The 24,117-nt window shown below is 36.3% G+C and overlaps 3 protein-coding genes across 3 annotated transcripts; all 3 read left to right on the top strand.

The window, feature by feature from the left end:
- The first annotated feature begins 2,684 nt into the window (after positions 1-2,684).
- Positions 2,685-3,487, top strand: LOC120076619 (copper transporter 5.1). Its single transcript, XM_039030498.1, has one exon. The coding sequence runs from the start codon at positions 2,836-2,838 to the stop codon at positions 3,262-3,264; it is 429 nt and encodes a 142-aa protein (XP_038886426.1). The 5' UTR covers positions 2,685-2,835; the 3' UTR covers positions 3,265-3,487.
- On the top strand, positions 3,447-4,770 carry LOC120076618. The gene is made up of 2 exons (XM_039030497.1): positions 3,447-3,662; positions 3,978-4,770. The coding sequence occupies exons 1-2, from the start codon at positions 3,471-3,473 to the stop codon at positions 4,260-4,262; spliced, it is 477 nt and encodes a 158-aa protein (XP_038886425.1). The 5' UTR covers positions 3,447-3,470; the 3' UTR covers positions 4,263-4,770.
- Positions 4,771-7,765: 2,995 nt separating this feature from the next.
- LOC120076187 (protein ALP1-like) lies at positions 7,766-8,793 on the top strand. Its single transcript, XM_039029953.1, has 3 exons — positions 7,766-7,858; positions 8,068-8,293; positions 8,372-8,793. The coding sequence occupies exons 1-3, from the start codon at positions 7,766-7,768 to the stop codon at positions 8,791-8,793; spliced, it is 741 nt and encodes a 246-aa protein (XP_038885881.1).
- The last annotated feature ends 15,324 nt before the right edge of the window (positions 8,794-24,117 follow it).

Below are 24,117 nucleotides of genomic sequence, written 5' to 3'. Positions count from 1 at the left end.
CATTTTTATCACTCAATGCTCAAATACACCTTGTTGGACGCATGGTCCCTTGGTTCATGCATTTAACTCCCCAAATCCCTACTTCTTGGCCTTAACTTCCTTTTTGTAACATGGTTTCCCCCTTGGTTTAGTTCCAAACTTCCTACTATAAATCCAAGATGAAACTAAACGCATGCCTCCCTAGGGTTTGTGCATCAAAACCATCCTTTTGAAGTTTATACTTCCCATGTACTTCCCAAATGCCTAACACCTTGGCTCATGTGTCCAAGCATGTTGTCCCCTTATGGTATGTGTTTGCTTTGTCTTTCCTACGATTTCTTGGTGCAAATTCCTCCTAAATAGTTATCTCATAATCTATTCTTGCCCTTCACGTGCTTTAAATGGCATTCACATAGCTTTCTATGCGTCCACCACACTTCCTAGGTGTCCAACCTTTCCGACTTTAAGGTTCTACCTACTTATTATGTCATATGTTGTCCAGCACTTAGCCAAATTCCCAACCTAAACTTGTTATGCGTCCAACCCTAGTTTTCTCACTTAGTTGTGTATAGTTCAATGCTTAGTTGTCCAACACTTGACCATTTATTTCCTTATGCATTTAACTAACCCTAGGCATCCCAAAATGGTTCTTTTTGCCCTAGCATGTGTCTAAGTGAGCCTATTCTTGTTCAAGTATGCTCCAAGGCTCCTACAATTCTAGTTATGCTTCTACTTCTAGGTTGACTCATCTCATACTTAGTACTTAGTCCAAATTCATTCTTCTTCCTTGGACTAGGCGTTCACCTTGTCTTCCAACACCTGAATTCCAACTCCTAAATTGACCACATGTTTCCAATACTTAGAAATTTTCCTAAGTGCTAATACTTCATTCAAGGCATGGTTTAGGTACTTAGCTAATCTTTTCCTTTCAATGCTTTTAAGTGTGAACTATTTTCATAACCTAAGGAATCCTATGAGGACTTAGGTGTCACAAAAAAAGTTTCCTCCTTTTTTTTACAATGGAAAAAATAAGACAATGTGGTCTGATTATAGCTATGATTCGGCGACGATGACTAGTTTGATTACGTTGAAAATCTTTCCAGTTTTCCAAGCCCCATCACACCACCAACAACAGATAAGTTGTTTGGGGAGGATGACGATTCTTCGGATGCCTGCTTCTCAGACTACTCATCCGATCAATGGACTTGGAGTTTGGACGACTCTAGCATTGACACACGTCTCACCACATTGGAGCCCCAAACGATCAGTAAACACAATGAACTAGCAGACAGGGTAGAAGGGAATGTGAGCACCAACAAAGGACCGCTTTCACAAACAACTCCCACCCCGACAGTGGGAACTGGTTCTTGGTTCACAGCCAAGTGTGAACCAACCATCTTCTCATGAAACATCATTGATATTGGTCAACTTCCCTAAAGATCGAAAAAAGGAAAGGGGTAGGTGGATGAGGTGGGGAGAAAGCGTTATGCTAGAGAAGGACCAAACGACACGAAGGTTTAGAAGAAGAACTTCAAACAACACTAATGATCATATCCAGTGACTCTAAGTAGGGTTCTTATTCTTGTGGTGGGGCTGGGGAGTTGGGGTTTTCTTATTCTTGTTTTTTTTTTTTTTTTTTTTTTTTTTTTTGGTTTGGTGAATGGTGAACTCCGACCTCATTAACTCTTTTGTATGATCATCTTCTCCATTGTATAANTGTAATTTGTTTTTCGCTATATTTGGATGTTTGACTGTAATAATATCACGATCCAATATTTGTTGTTATATTTGTAATTTTTTTTTTTTTTTTTTTTTTTTTTTTTTTTTGGTTTGGTGAATGGTGAACTCCGACCTCATTAACTCTTTTGTATGATCATCTTCTCCATTGTATAAACTTTATTTTGTATACATTTTTTTTCTACAAATGAATGAATATTTTTGCTTTTATAATCTGCTATTTTTTCTTTAATTTTTCATCAATATCTAGTTTGTAGGATTGCATATGTACGAATGAACTGGTAATCCATATACATGAGGCTTAATTGGACAACCACATTGTAAATTTTTCCTATCAACGAAACATTATAGTGATAGACCAATAACCATAGCATGAATGTGGTTATAACAAAAATTTAAAAATTCAACGTTCGAACCAATCAAACAAAATAAAATCGATAAAAGCATCGATATATTAATTTTTTTCGGCTTTGCCAAAATAACAGGTAGATCGGTAAGACAAAGAAAGGGTGTTATAAAATGTTAAAGCGGCCAAAATCGATACCAATAATTCTATATGTAAATCGGTATCTCCTTATTTCAAAGGAAAAATGATGAAAATTGAGACATAAATATTTATAACAAATATGTGAGGCCCAATGCATATTCAAATGCAATTGGATTGAGAACCTTCCCAATCTCAATCAAAATACAATATTTCATTATGAATGGTATGATAGACCCTACTTTTAATTACGATTACATATGAACGTGTAAACAAAAGATAAATAATATGATAGAGACCACAAACCGAATTGAGATTAATTTATCCTCATTCCCCTTATGTAAACGTGGTGTGACAAGTAAAACAAGCAATGAACCAATTAAATGGAGTGGTAGAAATGTAAATACCAAACCTTCCAATGGCATTTCCATAGAATATTGCTGTTTCGTACACGAGTACTTTGATTCCAGCCTCGCAGTACAACAAACCCAACCAAGCATAAAAAATTGGAGGCCGAGGGTTTAAAACGGCCCCTTCATCCAAACGCCAACAAGAAACTCGATTTCTTTGCCAAATTCACATTCACATTCTCTCTCTCTTCTCCGATTCTGTAAATTTCGTTGCAGAGAGCGAAGATGATGCACATGACCTTCTACTGGAGCAAGGAGGTGACTCTCCTCATCAATTCATGGCGGACAAATTCATGGTTGAGTTATTCCCTCTCTTTGCTTGCTTGTTTCATTGTCTCCATTTTCTACCAGTATTTGGAGAATTATCGAATCCGTTTGAAGCTTCTTCTGTGTCGGAAGCCATCGCCGTCAGAGATCGAGGCCCCTCTCCTTCGATCTAAAGTGGCTGGGAAGTTTCAGGCTGTGAGATTTGCTGCAGCTCTGTTTTACGGAGTCAACTCGGCGATCGGTTACCTTCTGATGCTCGCGATTATGTCCTTTAATGGCGGAGTTTTCGTTGCAATTGTCTTAGGGCTTGCGATCGGTTATTTGGTGTTTAGGAGTGACGATGAGGACGTTAGTGTTAGTGTTGAAAATCCTTGTGCATGTGCTTAGTTCTTTCCCAAGGAGCCAAACAGATAAGAAAATGAAACAATTGCTATACCTGCTTCTTTAAATTATGAATAGGTTTTTTTCATTGTTTTCGTTTCTTGCAGAATTGATTAATCGGTCCTGTTGTTCAATTATGCTATTTGAAAATTTGTAGCTCTGTTTAGATCTGTTCTGGGTAGGAAATTTGTTCATAAATATGATAAAATACTATGATTGGGAAAGAAAATTCCGTTAGATTGGGAAAATTGAGCAGCCAAATTGGGGTATTGATATTGGAAATTGTGGGCAAGAAACCCCATACATTAGATCGATCCCTATCTGTTCTGAATTTTGATTTTGATCTGACAGATAAGGTTGCTGATAATGGCATTTCCAATGGTTCGAATTTATTAAATTTGAAGGTACCTCACATCTTTATACTTTTGATTCAATGCATAAAACCAACACATTTTCAGTTCATCATTCTATCTTCTTGGGATGGAAAATATTGCATTATCTATATTTGGGGTAAATTCTATCTTCATTATGTGGGTGGACTATTTTGGACAAAATATTTTTTTTAATCAAAATATATTTGGACTCTTGTCCTTTTAACAAAATTTAAACTAGAAAAAATGCACAATAACTCATCCCAATTTATCTCAACTCTTCCTTATTCCCATGTTTTCAATGGCTCTACCCATCGGCCACTATCACACTCCAAGAACTAATTCTAGGCTCCAACAACTACCTCCAATGACAACTCTGGCGACCAACTCCGGACTCTGACAACCACCTTCGATAACAACTCCGATGACCAACTCCGAGTTTCGACAATCACCTCTGATGATAGATCCGACGACCAACTCCGAGCTTCGACAACCTTCGTGCGACCAACTTCGACAACCAATTCTGGCCTCCAACAACCACCTCTGGTGATCCAACTCCAACACCACCTTCGCGTTATCAACTCCGACGACCAATTGGCTCCGATAACCACCATCGACTACAAACTCCGATGAAAATCATCTTCGATGATCACCTTTGAGTGAGTAACTCCGACGACCAACTCGAGGCTTCGACAATCACCTTAGACGACAAACTCCGACAACCAACTCTAATACCACCTTCATGCGATTTCGGGCTCCGACAGTCATCTCCGGCTACAATTTTCAGCAAAAATCATCTTCAATAATCAACTTCGACGACCACTTTTGCCTGACCAACTCGAGGATTCGAAAACTACCTCTGATGACAAACTTCGACAACCAACTCCAATACAACTTCATGTGACTAACTTCATACTCCGAAAACTACCTCCAACTACAAACTCCAGTAAAAATCAACTTTGACAACCACTTCTGACTACTATAAGACTGGTGACTATTAAAGTATATTGTAGAGTTGTTGATTATATTAAAACATATTATTCTGTCTACATTAAGTACAATATTTATACATAATGAATTCACATATCAAATGAGTGTTAAGAATATTTAGACAAAAAATATGTATGTAGTTGAAAGTATGTAACATATAACAAAAAAAAACATAAAATGATAATTTTTCCTGGAACATTTTCCGGCAAGAATTAGTGAAAAATAGAAATTTGTTTTTTGATGATCATCCAAATTTAGAGAAAATGAAAATGGAACTATTGAAGAAATGTGGTGACATTGGTTGTTACAATGATAGGTAGATTTAATTAAAAAAAACATGACATAGTAAAAATATAGAGCAACAATAGGAAGAAGAAGAAAAAAAAAAAAAAAGATAATGCAATTTGTGGAGAAAAATTAGCTAAAATCAAAAGAGTTGATTTCGCTTTAGTTTCTCATCTTATTTAACTATATTTCTACCGGAAATGTAACAGATTAATTATTGTTCATTACCCAAAAAAGAAAGAAAGAAAAGTTTTAAAAATTAAAAGAAAAAATTCAATCCATATTTTTATTCAAACAAAAATGAGTATAATTATTGAATAAAAAAGTTTCAAAACAAAAATATTAATCATAAAAACATATTATTTAGAGCATGTTTGGGCCTAAGGTTAGAGTGAGGTGGAGTGACCTATAAGCCCACTTCTTATTTGGGGCTCCAACATTTTTTAGTTGGAGCTCCAATTATACTTCACACTTTAACCCTAGGGGAACTCTTCCCAACCTCCACGATACATTGTTTCCATCTCCTCTATTCTCCATCGTATTCTTGTCCGATCGTTCTCCCTCGATTTTTCTCCTTTCTTGTTTGGTCAAACAGTATGCTCCGGTTTCATTCTTCCTTCTCTTTACTTCTCCGGCTTCATTTCTGGTTTTGTTCTTCCTTCTATTTACTTCTCCGGCTTCAGATATGGTTTTGGTGCCATCTTTAGATCTGGTTTCGCATTTGTTGCATGTTTTTCTTCAGATCTGGTCTCTTTTCGCCTTGCCACTCCAAATAATCTCTCTCGCCGCTCCAAAAATTTGATTCCCTTTTCTACTATATTCGATCTTCTCACTCTGTCGAAATAGGCATTGAAACTTGATAGAGGGAGGTCGAGATTTGGAGCTTGGTAGAGGGGAGGTCGAGATTTGGAGCTTGGTAGGGGGATGTCTAGATTTGGTGCTTTGAAAGGGGGGGACATCCAAATTTGGAGCTTGGAAATGAGGGATGTCCAAATTTTGAGCTTGGAAAGGGGGGATGTCGAGGGTAGTCTTCTTTTTTCCTTTTCCGGCCGATGAATGAGGTTTGATTTTATTTTTTTTTTTTTTTCAATTTTAGCTCAAAAATTTTGTAATCAGTGGAAAAATTATTTGATGTTCCTTATTTTGCTTTCAATTATTTTGCTTCTAAATTATGCTATTCATTTTACTGAATTCATTCTTTTACTTTGAATTACTACTATCTCTGAAAAATTTTGTAAATTAGTGGACAAATTTGTTCATTTCAGTCTCTGTTTGTCCATTGGTTGTCCAATTTGTAACTTTTGACCTCCGTTTGACTATTGTTTATTGTATATTGATTGACAGCGGTTGTTAGGTACTGTTTACTGCATTCATCATTAGCATCTACTTATGCAATTGGTATGTTATTTCTCTTGTCTCCAACATTTTATTATTCTATGTTATTTTTCTTATCTCCAACATTTTCTTATTCTGTGTTATTTCTCTTGTTGGTTTACTACATTCATCTTCTTGGTTTCTCATTTTGTTGGTACTGTTTATTGCATTCATCTTGTTGGTTTCTCATTTATCATATTCATGATATTATTTGAAATTCAAGTTTCAATGAATGAATTTCATAACTCTGAGGTTAGATCCTATTCCATTTTTTTGTTTTTTTGTACTTTATAATTATTCTCTCACTTGCCTTCAAGTATAAGGACAAACACATTCCATCTACTTCATAAATGTAAATGGTATGTCTTCTCTCTCTTTATCCAATATCTTTTTTATTACGGTTCTTGACTAGTGTACTAATGTTGTTTGTTATAATATGTTTTAGGGTTGGTCTTATACGAATCAGCCGGATCAAACATTGTTTACCAACTTTCACTTGCTAAGGTGTTTACATGCACTTAAATATATGTTACTTTTGTTAATTGTTTCTTATATTTGTTACTTTTGTAATTTGTTTTTCGCTATATTTGGATGTTTGACTGTAATAATATCACGATCCAATATTTGTTGTTATATTTGTAATTTTTTTTTTTTTTTTGTGTTCATTATTTTGCAATTTTACATTAAAAATAGATTTCCATGACAATTAGTCAAAAAAAATATAAATTTTTGCAATTGGAATGTATTATTATTATGAATTGGTATGTATTATTATTATGGAGCAAGAAAAAGTAACAAAAACAACCCTTAGAATAAAGGCATTAGAAAAAGTAACAACCATTATTATGAAACACGAACAAGTAACAAAAACAACCATTATAAAATTTAGGAAATTTTTGCAATTGGTATGTATTATTATTATGAAACAAGCAAAAGTAACAAAAACAACAATTAGAATTAACGACATTATTATTATGAAACAACCATTAGAAAAAGTAACAAAAACAACCATTTGCAATTGGTATGTATTATTTTCTCAATTTATAAAAATGAGTTTTATCAATGTGTTGCAAAGGAGTGAGACAAATACAAACAAACAATTGAATGGTAAAAAAATTGTTATAAATGGTAAAAAAAAAATCAAAGTATCTTTACATATATCATGACTAAGTTTATGGTATTAGAAAATAAAAACTTTTTCGAATTTGACTAAGTTTACTTAACAAAATAATATTCTTTTTTATATAAAAAGTCATATAAAAAGTGTTGTTTTTAAGTAATATAAAAATAGTATTATAAAAAAAAAGTAGAATAGAAAACACATCAAACGACTGTAGACATCGTATTAGACAATTAGCATACTTTCAACTCATTCATGAATCCGATTTATGTTGTTGTCAAATTACAAAAATGGATTGAAGATGTTTTACCATTTTATGTTAGTTACTTAATACAACTGGTGGATTAGTGGAACTGAAGTTATAGATATGGAGGAGATGGTTGCTATGTTCTTACATATTTTAGCCCATGACGTTAAGAATCGGATAGTTCAAAGAGAATTTGTACAGTCTAGTGAGACTGTTTCTAGGCATTTCAACACTATTTTATTAGCGGTGTTACAATTACACGACGTGTTGTTAAAAAAACCTTTGTCGATCACAAACTCGTGTACAGATCCGTGATGGAAATGATTTGAGGTACAATTCAACTACACTAGTGTTAGTTCAACGTGACTTATTTCTTAGGAGAACGTATGTGCATGAACATTTCTTATTTTGTTCGAATGCAGAATTGTCTGGGTGCATTAGATGGTACGTACATCAAGGTAAATTTCAGTGCAACTGGTCACCCAAGGTATAGGACGAGGAAAGGTGAAATTGCAACAAATGTATTCGATGTGTGTGACACAAATGGCAACTTTGTGTTCGTCTTATCAGGGTGGGAAGGATTCACAGCTGATTCTCGAGTTTCTAGAGATGTAATATCACGACCTAACGGGCTGAAGGTTCCAAAGGGTAACTAGCTACACATACCATCTCTCTCCACTCATTGTATTTGTAATATAAGGTTTGAATCGATTGGACGTTCAACAGGGTATTATTATCTATGTGATGTCGGATACCCAAATGCGGAGGGTTTTTTGGCTCCATATAAAGGCGAAAGATATCATCTTTCAGAGTGGCGTGGAGGAGGTAATGCACCAACAGCTCCACGAGAATTTTTTAACATGAAACATTCTTCTGCATGGAATGTCATCGAGAGAACATTGGGGTTGTTGAAGGGTAGATGGGCAATCTTGCGAGGACAATCATACTACCCAGTACAAATCCAATGTCGAACCATCATGGCGTGTTGCCTTCTGCACAATTTTATCAATAGGGAGATGACTAACAGTGAACTGATCGAGGATTTAGATGAGGTGGATTCAAGCTTTGCTACAACTAGGGGGAATGAGATAAATTATATTGAGAGTTCAAATGAATGGACCCAATGGAGGAATAAACTGGCGCAATAGATGTTTACTGAATGGGAGTTGCGTAGTGTACAGTGCCTTTATACTTTTTGTTTATTGTAGTGCCTTTATGAATGATTTCATTCGAAACTCTCACTATGTTTACTATATTTTGTGTTTAACTTTATCCATGAACTCTCTCATTAGCTATGCTACAACTATTTGTCATTTATTATTTAATTGTATTAAAATATGTACGTGTATACACTAGAATGTCAAGTTCCTCAAAAGCCCTGAAGCACACTTGGACTAAAGAGGAAAAAGCAAAGCTGGTCGAGTGCTTGGTAGCATTGGTCGCATCTGGTGGATGGAGATCAGACAATGGTACGTTTCAACCTGGCTACTTGGCACAACTATAACGTTTGATGGCTGAGAAGTTGCTTGACTTTAATATCCAAGGATCACCAACTATAGATTGTCGAGTCAAATCCCTGAAAAAAACTTACCAAGGGATCTCAGAAATGAGAGGACCAGCTTGTAGTGGATTTGGCTGGAATGAGGAATTCCAATGTATCACTACAGAGTGGGAGTTATTTGATGGATGGGTGAAGGTACAATTTTATCTAAATTGATTTACGAATATCGGTAACAAAATTATAACATCCATCTCACCCTTCATGCAGAGTCATCTTGTAGCAAAGGGGCTTTTACACATTCCCATACTATGATGATATGGCCTACGTGTTTGGCAAGGATCGGGCTACAGAAGGATGGTCAGAGACCTTTATGGACGTCAGGTCTAACGTGCCAAACCATATGAATGATGGAGTTTCTATTCATGAATCACAGGATCCAAACATCCCCACGATGTCTAGTCAGGGAATGGACATGTCACAGGATGACATGCATGGAACACGTACCGGTCGAAGCACTGAAGGAGGAAATGCTTCAAGAGGAAGTAAGAGGAAGCGAAGTAGGAATCAATATGAAATGGCAGAGATTTTTAGGAATGCGATGAAGTTCGCAAATGACTAATTAAAGGCGATTGTAGAATGGTCGAAAGAGAAGCGTGCAATTGAAGTCGAACTACGTGCAAAAGTCGTAAACCAACTTCAAGATATTCCTGAATTGCATAACCGACAGAAGGTGAAGCTTATGCAAATCATATTCCACAGCGTGCAAGATATGGAGAGCTTCTTATCCGTTCCCACAGCCCTCAAGTTGGACTATTGTAACCTCTTCCTTGAAGAGAATGTTTGATTAACCCGTGTTTTGGACTACTTTTCAATAATGAACAATGATTAGTTTGTTTCAGTTATACATTTAAGTTTGTAGTACATTTGGTACCTAAAAAAAAAGTCATATTTCAATCATGCAATCATGAGTTAGTTATTTTGTCTTTGCGATGCTTGTACCTAAAAAAAAGAGCTTTATATATGAAACACATGAATTGCATCCAAGAGTAATGCATTTTTTTCTTTTTTTGGCCATGTTAACAAAGGTATCTCTGAAAATGACAAAAAAATCTTAGTTAGCTTTTAATATAAATTACTATGAAATTAATTTTGTATAAATTGGTGGAACATATTTCATATGCATAATTATTATTATTATAAAATATGATAGTAGAAAAAGTTGCACATAGTCTAAAATAATCTACATTCAAATTATAGACTATTATAATTCAGACTATAATAACCTGCACTCCAAACACAGACTATTATAAGACAGAATACAATACTCTGCACCCCAAATACAGACAATTATAAGACAGAATATAATACTCTTCACCCCAAACACAGACTATTATAAACTAGACTATAATAGTCTGCACTCCAAACACAGACTATAAAAAACAGACAGTTTATTATAACTTATAGTCTATAATAACCTACTCTATGTCCCAAACGCCTCCTTAGAGTTCAAAAAATTGTATCAGATACTCAGACATATGAACTTAACTATGCACCCCAAACACAAACACATGAACTCAGACCAAATAACTCTGCATCCCAAACACAGAGATATGAACTCTACATACGAACTTCAGACATCTTATCTCAATTCAGTGTCCCAAACAGTCCTTAAAAGTCTGAGAATGAGAGGTCTCTTTTTGTTTCCTTCATGGATCAAGCGAATAATCACCCAAAACATTAGGTTATATTTTCTATTGAAAAAAATACAAATGGTCTATAAGAACATAGATAAGTGTTCCCTCAATTCTCAATCTCTTTTATATACATTTGATGAGTATTGTGGTTGAAGTGTTGCATTTAGAGTTATAGATGCATTTAGGGTTATAAATTTCTTTGATTAATCATGACACTTTAAATCCCTCTCTTGTTGGCTTTTTAGCATTTGATCTTAAAGTAATTAATTAACATTTTGGTGATAACAAACTTAAATCGATTTACTAAAATTTTTAGTCTTATGATGGTAGAGCTAATTGGCTTAATTATCAAATTGGAGTCACTCAGGGGGCGTTTGAGGTAATGAGTTAGTTATTATAGTCCTAGGTTATTATAGTTGGGTTACAATAGTTTGCGTTTGGGGTGTAGATTATTCTAATTTGGGTCAAAAGAATATAATGGCACAGAGGCCAATTAAAAACTAACTTCACATCCAGAAAATGACTAAAAACAATCTGTTTAAACAAGTATAACTGCCTATACACTTGTTCTCAATATTTGAGACTATTTTCGCTACATGAGAACAATAAGTCAAATTTACAAGAAAATAGTAAAAAATACGGATCTTAGGTACCAATGTAATTTGTCACACATACCACAAACCAAAAATTGAATTGAACAAATAATTAGACACAACAACAACAAAATAGAAACATTATATTTGCAATCTACCTTAAATCTCGGGATAAAACTCGCTCGAAATCGTGCACTAATGAAGAAAAACTCGACCCATTTACACCGGCATACCATAAGATTAGAGTTTTGGTCCCATTCTGTATAAGATCTTAAAGACGATCTTAAGTCACATTTACCTCGAGATCATATACAGTATGCCCAAAACTCAACAGGCCACCCAATCTCGAGACACATTCAATAGATCTCGGGCCTACTTCATCTAATTTAGCTCGAGATTCAAACATTTTTCACTCGAGATATGATGAAGTATCAAGAAAATCATCAACTACAGACAAGATACATAAAAAAAAAAAGCCTAAATATTGAACGAAAGAAAACATACAACCTATATTTCTCATATATCTTGGATAAACTCTAAAATCCTAACAAGACGATTTTTTAAGATGAACCATAGACTAAACAAAGGAAATAACATAATACCTCTACAATAACGAAGCTTAAGTATAAAAATAACCATGGAGACAAGGAAAATTCAAAGGAAACGTAGGGAGATCGAGGTGAAGTGAGAAACTGGAATGGTTTCTATTTACATGAAGATTTCTTCAAGCACGGGTATATTTGTTCTTTCAACAGGCTGGATAATTTGAATTCTTAACATTTCAAATTCAATCTCGAGGTCGATCTCGCTCAAGAAGGTCCAAGATTAACTCTTTTAATGAGTTTCAAAAAGCATGTTACTTTTGTAATGTGAAAACTAGAAAGGACTATTTTGGACAATTTTCCAATCCTATATTAGACTTAAAAAAAAAACAAAAACAAAAACAAATACCTCGATATTATCACACCACAATGGGCAAAAGATTATTCTAGTCCTTTCCTGCAAACACAAAGGAAAACAAGGGGGGGAAAAAACTCTCCATTCACAACTCCCATCCCCGTTTTTTTGCAAATTTTGCAATAGCATCGTAAGGGAATTATAATAATGACCAACAAAAGTGAAAATACAAGATTCAAAAGATTTTTTTAAGGAGCGAATTTCTTCGATCCAACAACAAATTTAAGCTTCGCAATTGTTTTCCTCAAAATCAACTTGTAAGCAATCGGATTGGACACTGGTTTTTCTGCAATTTAACAAAAAAGGCTAGCTTAATTCATTCTTTAATTGCTAAGGTTTCAGCGAGAGGAGCCATAAAGTCGATTTGAAGTTGAATTGCTGACATTGCAACAATGGAGCTAGAGTCACTTGTACCGCTATGCCCAAACCTATCGATGTTGATGAAGAACACCAAGCTGCATCAACATTGATTTTAACAAAACTTTGGAGGTGGTATCCAAGACTTTGGAGATGTATAATCCTCTTAGCAAAAATTTCTCGAACGGTTGAAGCCTCTAATTTTTTGGGCTTTGGAAGACTCCCAATAGCATTTACAGTACTTTGAAATCCAAGTCCATTGGGTAGGAGGAAGAGCATATACTCCTTTTGTGATGTTATTCCGATCATTCCAGAGAGTCCAGTATGTGGTTGCAATAATCTCCAAATTGTTGTTGGACATGAGATGATATCTATCGATGAAGCTGCCATTAAAATTGTCAAGACCTGCCAATAAAATTGCCAAATAGGTTGTGATCTTCCAATATAAGATGTCAAACAGAAGCTTTTATAGACTTAATGGATGATGCTTGATTTTATGAAGTGGAAATGTGGATGATATACGTTGATGGAATTGCATTATGCACTCAAGTTTTCCCAACGGAATCCAAGTGTAAATTCTTCTGAGTTTCCTGGTAAATCCGGAGTCGAACACAAGGACTTGTGAAACAGATTGCGTTGGTAATTTTATGAAGAACTTTGCAGTAATCGGGTAAATAAATAAAGTGTTGGGTTTGTTATTTGCGTTGATGAAAAAGAAATAAATAAAGGCGGTGGATTTGAGAAAAGACAGTTGTGTGATAGATGCACTAAGTATGCGATGAATGAGTTGAGAAGACCTTTAGCTAGCATTACTCGGGAATGCATCAGACTATGCGATCATGTTACAACCATGCATAACAAGTCATTTTCCAATGTAAATGCGATGCTCCTAAGTCTAAGATGCATGTGTTGAATGCAAAAGTGTCCATGGAGCTTATCCCTAAATCTCTACTCTTGTCCTATTCGATGATGCAAAATGCATGAAAGCAAGGTGACCACATACAATCATATCCTATCTCTATGATGCATGCGATGTGTTGATAACAAATAGTGCTCATTCCTAAGCTCCTATCTCTTGATTATGTGATCTAATCTGGTTATTCCGAGCCTAGATTCTAACCTGACCTTTCTAAGTCTAGATCCTGCCATTAGACTACCCTCCCGAGTATCTCTAATGAACGAATGAAGCATACATAATACAAGATAATCGCAAGAATGAAGATTCCCTAATTGTGCTAGCTAAATGCTTCTCAACCCATTCAATTGATTTAGCTACTCATGTGTGAATAACAGAGAGTGAATAGATATAGAGAAAGAAATTCCATTCTTATAAATGAGTTGAGTAGAAAATGACAATGGAAATTAAAGGTAGAGAGCCTGGTAGCAATTCCTTGCTGACCGAGGCTTTTTACACTGAAATCTCTATTTTGTTCTAAAGATGTTCCCGCTTCCACAGGCGTCAGCCCTCTCTCTGTCCTTGAAGCTTCTGGCGCTCTCCCAAGCTTATCAGAATGATCTGCCGGCACAACTTCCTTCCTCGCGTCCGCCTTAAAATGAAAGAAAACTAAGAACAAAGACGTGCGAACTGAAGTATGAAATTTTTAACTGTTGAACTCCTGCACCCCTTCTCTGAAGAATGCCCTTGGTATTTATAGAGCATCCATGGTGAAAGGCGGCTTCTCTCAACTTAATGCCGAATAATTGCCACCGAAAAAGCTGAATGTACTTTGTGACCGTTATTGGCTGTCAACTTAATTCGGATTCGATTGTCATCAGCTTTATGTCCCATCGCGCTTAATTAGTCTTTCACCCGAATGCGCCCACCATGTTGTATTGACCAAGTTGCGGCGATCCTTCTCAAATGAATGTTTGCGAGCATGATCAACGCAAAGTCTTGCGGTGAAGTTGCGCTCGACCGATGATTTCCTATGATTGCAATTCTTGCATTGCGTTAACACATATTCTGCACAAAAATACAAAAATCAGCAGTTCTAATGTGATGAACGCATGCGACCGCAATATTATGAAAACGATGCTTACTAGACGCAAGTTAACATATTTTATCAACGTAATCCAACAATTTTTAAGAACTTAGCACTATGACGTGCATTATTGCCCGTTATCACACCCCCAAATTTAAACAATGCTTGTCCTCAAGCATAAGCTAAATATTCCTTTAGCAAGTCAACCGCAATGTTCTTTTCCTAGATTTCTCAAGACTACTCCATTCAAATCCTATATACCAGAATTTTCATAAGTCTTATTCAAATCTCTTCTTAAAATATTTCTAAGACCTAGGGACTGCAAGCTTACCTTTCAAAAGGACTTTACAAAATTCTTGAACATCGCATGATTTATTTCAAAAAGAAAATTTTCTACCGGAGTGTCAAATGATTTTATCCTTGCATAAAAAATTTTCTTCATTGATATATTTCTTTTCTGACTTTGTGCTGATCCAAGTGCCTTGTCTTCGTTTTGGCTTGCCCCCACAGGTGTCATGCGGATATCCAACTACGAGTAATGCACTCTTTCTCAGACTAAACTCATACCTATTTGGTAGTAGAGTTGCGGTCATTTATTTATGCGTTGATCCTGGTGACTAACTTTCGTTTTGGCTTGCCCCCACGGGTGTCATGCGAACATCCAACTACGGGTAAGTGCCTTTCACAACTTAACTCTTATCAACATGGGTTTCCCATTGCATTGACAGTGGAGTTGTTATTCTCAATTTTTTTTCAAAATAGTAAGGTCGGAAATAAATACCTCACTCCCAAATTTAAAATGCGACAATGTCCTCATTGCCAAAAGATTAAAATAAGTCATGCGCTGTTCTAGAATGCATTGTAAAGAGAGTTTGAAAGAAAGCTAGCAAACCTCTAACTTTTAGAAATATTTTATGAGGTGACTATCTTAAGATTAAGTTGACTCTAGTATATATGACAGACATATAAGCATATTTTTCATTATTGAAATCATACTTGGCAAAGAGACCTTATGCGGTAACTCACTAAATTTATCTATGTCAAATGATTGCGGTGATTAAAGAGGATGCAGTGATAAAACTTTGAAAACTAAAATGCAATGTGGTCGCGCAAAATTTGAAATAAAGATAAGGATACACCCCCTAATTTTGTGTTGTCGCCCGCATTGTGTATTGACGCATCCATCTTTGCTGCGATTTATCTTCCTTGGATTGCGGTGATGGAGTAAGATAAGTGCTTCTTTGTGTAACATCTCCATATTCCAGCGCCTTGATCATTGCAAGAAAACAAAGAGAGGATTAAATTATTTTAAACAAAACAAAACTTGTTATCGTACTTTTTTTTCCAAAATAGAAATAGCAATAGTAAAATAAGGATAGATAACGATTGAAAGGATATAGTGAAAATTCCGAATAGTGGAGAAGGGTTGAAGAATTGATGTTCCCAAAACTTGCATCCCTGATGAGGCTGAATCATATAATACTCAGGGACCACTTATTCCAGGCTGGTTTGTTCACGTCCATGGTGGCTTTTCTCTCTTTTCCTTGTCCTCTGGGATCTTTACTGCCTTAATCTGGAGTTTCTCCCCATGAATGCTCATTATAATTTTCCCCTTGCACACATCAATTTGAGCACAATCGGTTGAAAGGAATGGTCGTCCCAATATGATGGGCGCATCTTCGTCTGCTTTATAATCCAAAATGAGGAAGCCTGCTGACAGGATGAATTTATCGATTGAAATTGCGGTATTTTTCAACTCTCCTTCAGGTTGTATTCAAGATCTGTTCGCGAACAGAAGAGTTTCCTTTGTGGGCGTAAGTGTGCCGGCATTCAGTTGTTTGAAGACTGATAGCGATATTATGTTTATACTTGCCCCAAGAATGCATAGTGCTTGGCCACTGAAGGTCCCTCTGATAGAGCATGGGATCGTGAAGATTCCTGGGTCGACCATTTTGGGTGGGATCATATCATTTTGCATTGCAGCCACTATTGTGATCTTTCCTTCCTCATTTGTTCTTCTTTCAGTCTTGCGGAGTTGCTGGTGGTTGAACTACTTTTATTCCAAGATCTAGAGGCTTAAGGGTGGACGCAACTTCAGGGTCTATTTTCTCGGGCTTCTCCAAACTATAGGTCAACAAGTCTTCGGTTGTTGCCACATTCAAGTTGGTCGCAATGTGTTTTTCCCTTACTTCCGCAGTCATGTTGACGCTTAGCAAGGAGACTGCTAAGCATTGTTCCTTCCCGTTACCCCCAGCTTGCGAGGGAGCTCAGTTGAGCTCGGCAACGCTCCTTGCGGTCTATTTTTTAGCTCGCCCGTAATTTTTCCCATTTGGATTTCGAGATTTCTGATGGATGTAGCTTGGTTCTGAAGCACTGATTCGTTTTTCTTAATGTATTGCTTCAGCAAGCTCTCTAAGGACGAAGATTGCAGTGGTTGTGAGCTGCTAGCTTGGCTTTGGGTTGGACCGTTGTTTTGTGGAAAAAATTCGGGTGGTCCTTCTTTTTGTGCTACAAGTTGAAAACTTTGCTGTTGATTTTTTCACGCAAAATTTGGGTGGTTTCGTCACCCGGGTTATATGTATTGGAATAGGGATTATCTCTCATGAAGCATACCGACTGCGAGTTTGTTGGGCATTCCTCCATCGGGTGAGCATCACCGCAAATGACACAACTTGCGGTCGTTTGAATGATTGCACTGACCTGCTCTTTCTTCGCTCCCGTTTTATTAATTATGATGCCTTGTATCAGACTCATCATCATAGTCATTTGATTTTGCAGGGATACGATGGCCCCATTATTTCCGTCATTTTCTTTGATTCTTAATCTTTGATTTCTTTCCCTCCAATATTCGTGATTTTTGGAAATGCGATCAAGTATACTATTTTACTCCTCATATGTTTTGTCGAGCAGACCACCAGGGGCTATCGCATTGGCAGCGGTCTATGAAGAGGGGTTCAATCCTTTGTAGAAAATCTCCATTTGCAGGCAATCTGGTAAGTCATTGTGTGAGCAGTCTCTTACCAGCCGCTTAAACCTCGCCCAAGCATTGCTGAGTGATTTATTATCTTCTTGTTCAAAGTTTGTTATTAATTTCCTTCTCCTTGCGTTCTCAGTTGGTGGGATATACTTCTTCATAAACTTTTCCACCACTTATTCCCATGAAGTGATCTCTCTCGGTTCGAGAGAATATGCCCATTTTCTCGCCTGATCCCACAAAGAAAATAGAAACAGAATTAGTCGAACTTCCTCGGTTGAGATATTCGGGAACACAAAAGTGTTGCAGATTTCTATGAAGCTCTGAAGGTGGGCGTGCAGGTCTTTGCCACGCCTTCCTCCAAACTGCCCAACAGCCTGGATCATCTGCAACATTACCGGCTTCATTTCAAACCTCGATCCATCTAACGCCAACCTCATGATTCCTGGAGAGAAATCATAGAGGTTAGGTGACGCATAGTCCCGGATGGGTCTATTGCAGTCATTCGCCAGAAGGATGGGGTTGGCCGTTAAATTATTCGCGTTAGCGGTCCTTACATCTAGTTGCTCCGCCATTCTTGGTGTTCTTTCTTGTTGTTGTTGGCGGTCTCTTAATCTTCTTCTGAATGTCCTCTCAATCTCTAGGTCGTAATTTGCCAAAGATTGAGAGTCTACAAATAAATAAAAAAAAATTACAGTTAGCACTTTATTTTGCCGAAGTCCCAGGCAACGACGCCAAAAACTTGATGCTTGATTTTATGAAGTGAAAATGTGGATGATATGTGTTGATGAAATTACGTTGTGCACTCACGTTTCCCCAGCGGAATCCAAGTGTAAATTCCTCTGAGTTTTCTGGTAAGTCTAGGATCGAACACAGGAACTTGTGAAAATAAATTGTTTTAGTAATTTTTATGAAGAACTTTGCGGTAACCGGGTAAATAAATAAAGTGTTGGGTTTGTTTTTTGCATTGATGAAAAAGAAATAAATAAAGGCGGCGGATTTGAGAAAATACAGTTGTGTGATAGATGTACCGAGTATGCGATGAACGGGTTGAGAAGTTCTTTAGTTAGCGTTACTCGGGAATGTGTCAGACTATACGATCATATTATAACCATGCACAGCAAGTCATTTTCCAATGTAAATGCAATGCTCCTAAGCTCCTATCTCTTGATTATGTGATCTAATCTGGTTCTTCCGAGCCTAGATTCTAACCTGATCTTCCTAAGTCTAGATCTTGTCCTTAGACTACCCTCCCGAGTATCTCTAATGGACGAATGAAGCATACATAATATAAGATAATCGCAAGAATGAAAATTCCCTAGTTGTCCTAGCTAAATGCTTCTCAACCCATTCAACTGATTTAGCTACTCATGGGTGAATAACAGAGAGTGAATAGATATAGAGAAAGAAATTTCATTCTTATAAATGAGTTGAGTACAAAATGACAATGGAAGTTAAAGGTAGAGAGCCTGGTAGCAATTCCTTACTAACCGAGACTTTTTACACTGAAATCTCTATTCTGTTCTAAAGATGTTCCCGCTTTTGTAGAAGTCAACCCTCTCTCTATCCTTGAAGCTTCTGACGCTCTCCCAAGCTTATTGGAACGATCTACCGGCATAACTTCCTTCCTCACGTCCGCCTTAAAATGAAAGAAAACTAAGAACAAAGATGTGCGAAATGAAGTATGAAATTTCTAACTGCTGAACTCCTGCACCCCTTCTCTGAAGAATACCCTTGGTATTTATAGAGCATCCATGGTGAAAGGCGGCTTCTCTCAGATGGGACGACTTTAATTCCTGACTGATACGCCAAATAATTATCACCGAAAAAACTGAATGTACTTTGTGACTGTTATCGGCTGTCAACTTAATTCGAATTCAACTATCATCAGCTTTATGTCCCATCATGCTTAATTAGTCTTTCATCCGGATGCGTCCACCATGTTGCGTTGACCAAGTTGCGGCGATCCTTCTCGGGTGAATGTTTGTGAGCACGATCAACGTAAAGCCTTGCGATGAAGTTGCGCTCGACCGATGATTTCCTATAATCGCAATTCTTGTATTGCGTTAATGCATATTCTGCACAAAAATACAGAAATCAACAGTTCTAATGCGATGAACGCATGCGACCGTAATATTATGAAAACGATGTCTACTGGACGCAAGTTAATATATTTCATCAACACAATCCAACATTGTTTAAGAACTTTGCACTATGGTAACGTGCATTTCTGCCCGTTATCAATGACTTATACATTTTTTTATTCCATATATTTTTAATATATAATTTATTAAATGAAAAAGATCACATTCTACTAGATTTCGCTATCAGATCTCTTGATATGATGAGATAATTCAAATATATCATGTAATACTTGTTGGAGGATGTATAATATGTTCCCATATATGTTTAGATTCGAGAATATATATATATATATGACATCTTGTGTATTTGATAATATTCTAGTATTAGTCAAATATACAATGTTTTATTTTGCTACACGTTAGATAAATGAGCAAAATGACTGCATGTAATGAATCATATAATAGTCGCATCTTGCAACAATTTTCTATTCGTCGGAGGCCCCAATTAACTAGGCGGGTTAAAAGAGCGGGATAATATGCAACTTATTTTAATTTCGTTGTACAGTTGAATGCGACGAATACTAAACACGTCTCTAATTGCGACGATTTGGGCTTCGTCACAGGCCCGATGACTTTAGGGTTTTTACTTTTTACCGCTCAAGTGTACTTCAAGCGTTCTTCATTGTGAGCAGAGCACCTGGAGATTCATCTCTGGCCACCTGAAAATTCATCACCGGCCACCCATGCCATTGACGTCGATAGTGAGCTCCTTTGTCTTGTCTCCTCTCTGCCTTGCTAACCACAAATTCGCCGGTACGTTCTTCTTCCTTCTTTCTTCTTCCGACCACCATTCGTTTCTTTCCCAAATTCCACAAGAGTAATACTGCAATAGAAATTTTGCTAAAGCATTGGACTCTCTCGCTATCTTTTCACTTCGTGAGGCAAAAGTATCATGGAAGGTTTTCTTCTAATTACACTTGGGGATTGTAACTGAACTTAACCAAGAATCATTAGTGAGGTTACTCAGTATCATGTCTACTGTCTAGTTTCATGGTTGGGTTTGCTTCTAATTTTTTCAGTTTCAAATTAGTTGATTCTTGCTTTCATGTCTTGTTGTGTTAATTGGTTAAAAGTCCTATTTTGGAGAGAATAAAATTGTGTTAATTGGTTCTTGCTTTCAAGTCTTATTGTGTTAATTGGTTCTTGCTTTCAAGTTCTATTGTGTTAATTAGTTAAAAGCCCTATTTTGGAGAGAATAAAATTGTGCTAATTGGTCCTTGCTTTCAAGTCTTATCGTGTTAATTGGTTCTTGCTTTCAAGTCTTATCGTATTATTTGGTTCTTGCTTTCAAGTTTTATTGTGTTAATTGGTTAAAAGGCCTATTTTGGAGAGAATAAAATTGTGTTAATTAGTTATTGCTTTCAAGTATTATGGGAAATTTGGGCCAATGACCTAATATCTAGGCCTATAATGTCAAATGACTCTATTTTTTTAAAAACTGTCAATTGATCTTCTGCTGATATTATCACGGTATGAGATTACAAGAACTGTCCCTGATAACTATCTCGCTCTCGCTGTTTGTCTATCTTCCATCGTGATGTAATTGTTTGTCACTGTACGATTGATTTGACAATCTTCACGAAATCTGTCTACAACTTAAAATCGTTAACACATAGTAAATATGTAATAGTGAATTCTTTAAAATCTAAACTTCATTTGAACTGTCATTTTGTTGAACGAAGATTTATTGAACGAGGTTTTCCATAATTGAGTTTTCTGGAACCAAACGGAGTTTTCAGAACGAGTTTTTAAGAACGGAACGAACTTTTTTTAAACCTGGTTTCATTGGTGTTTGTAGGAACATGGTCTCAAAAAAAGTATGTAAATAGCATAACGAAACAGGTGTGAGAAAGAGCGACAACGAGAAAGGTGGAGAGAGAGAGATTGAGTGACAACGAGAGAGCGAGATTAAGCAATAGCGTGAGAGCGAGATACAGCAAGAACGAGAGCAATTGGGAGCGAGAGTCACAAGAGCGAGAGAGATCAATGTGTATTACTATTTGGTTAATAAAAAATGTTTTCTTGCTTTGTAGGATGACAAAAAAAAAAGTGTACTAATTCAATACGAGGTCATTGGGATGAGAACCAAAATTTGTATATTGGAGGTGAGCTAACAGGAATCATTGTGCCTATTACGTTGAAGTATGAAGAACTTAAACTCACATTTACAAGGTCACAAATGTAAGTTTCTCAGAGTTTGATGTTTAATAAAAGTTAAATATAAGCTTGACTTTGAAGCCCCTCCACAATACAAACGGAATGACGGTGATGTTCGCTTCCTTATTTTCTGAGAAGATTTTTCTATAGTTCAGTTATATGTAACGCTAAAATCATACCACGACAAAAATGTGAATATGAGTTATGATGGTATAGGTGTAGACAAACAATACGGGGTATCATATGAGTTTAATCGAGAAGAGAGTGATATTCCATTGTTTATGAACACTTAACCATCAACATTATCAATAGATAATGATAGCATTCATGCAGTGGACTCAGAAAGAGAAACTCAATGTAACAGACTTGTGAAAGGTGGGAACGTGTTTACCAAACAGAACGAAGATGCGATAATATGACGTCCAATAGTGTAAGTGTTTCAATTCATTGATTAAAGAATATCGACAACTGCCCATAATGTGATTATTGGAACATGTTCGAGGCTTCATCCAATCGTGATTTTATGAATGGAGAAATTATTAGGCATCTCGAACGACGTAACACTCAGACTATTGTGAAAATCGATTAGCAATTGAGTGTGACAAGGGCAGACGATATCGAGTTGAGTCGATTGATTGTTATAGAATCTATGTGTGGGACAATCGATTGGATGGTATTGTGAACCTCCATATGAAGGAATGCACATGTAAGGAACTTGACTCACTTGGTATCCCATGTTTGCATGCAATTGTGGCTGCGCGAGAACGAAACATCTCCATCCGAGGTTTGTGCAGTCCATTCTATAGCGTTGACTCTCTTATGGCTTCTTATGTAGAGCCCGTAAATCCGTTCAGTCACATATATGAATGGAAGAGACCTCCGGGATATGTGGAAAAACATATTGCACCTCCTCGAAGAGTGATACAGGTTAATCCAAATGATTCAAATATTGGTCGATTGTAATTTTTTATGTGCCACTTGTAATCCTCAAAACTATAATTTTCTATGTGCCACTTTAATTCTCAAAACTGTAATTTTCTATGTGTCATCCTTAAAACTGTAATTTTCTATGTGCCATTTGTCTATTCACGAATCTCTTCAAATGTCCCGCATATCTCGCTCTCCCTTTTATAAGTTTAATTAAGTGGTTGTCTATTCATGAATTGTTCTGGAAATATCTCCTTTCATTAATCTCACTATCATTTGTAATCCCTTTAAAATGTCTCGTTTATAAGTTTAATTACTAAAGTTTATCTATTCATGAATCTCTTCAAATGTTTCCCTTATCTCGCTCTCCCTTTTATAAGTTTAATTAAGTGGTTGTTTATGTTGGATTGTATCAGCAAGCAGCGGAAGCAACAAGGATCAATAAGCACTCTAATTCATTAATTTTTGCAGAAACTAAAGTATGCTATTGCAGAAATTAGAGATGTTCACGAGGCGGGGCGGGGTGGGGCCGGGGATGCCATTCCCTATCGCCGTTCCCCATTTCATTCCCCATCCCTGTGAATTCCCCATGGGGATCGAGGCGGGGATCCCCATGAGGAATTCGTGGGGAATTTTTCCCCGTTACTTTTTTTTTGGGTAAAAAGTCAATTAATTTAAATCAATAATGTGAGCAAATTTTAATTAAATAATTAACTTTATCACTAATGGTTAGTTTTGGATAACAAATTGAATTTAAAGATAAATTACTCAAAGTTTGGCCTAAAAAAGTTAATTAGTTTTTTTTAGTAGAAAGAAATAAATATAAATCAAATTATTCACATATATATAATTTGAATTTAGACATTCAATTTAAACATATTCATTATCTTTCCCGATAAATAATCAATTTTGAAATGTAAATGTAATATTTATATAATAATAATAACAACATAAGATTAGATAACTATACTAAATAAATATGTAAAAGCTAATTGGGGCGGGGTTGGGGGCAGGGCAGCGACGGGGAATGCATTCCCATTCCCCGTCCCCAGGAGAGGGGGCCCGCATGGGAAAATTAACATCTCTAGCAGAAATAAGTGAGTTTCACGTCATACTTTTGTAGTTCTCTTGAAATCTCGATTTCAAGCTAAACTTTCTCCAAATCTCGTTGTAGACCACCTTAAGA

The sequence above is a fragment of the Benincasa hispida genome, chromosome 4 (assembly GCF_009727055.1).
Source record: "Benincasa hispida cultivar B227 chromosome 4, ASM972705v1, whole genome shotgun sequence".
NCBI classification, from domain to species: domain Eukaryota; kingdom Viridiplantae; phylum Streptophyta; class Magnoliopsida; order Cucurbitales; family Cucurbitaceae; genus Benincasa; species Benincasa hispida.
The sequence above is the reverse complement of the archived record's forward strand: the minus strand, read 5'-3'. Positions and strand labels throughout refer to the sequence as shown.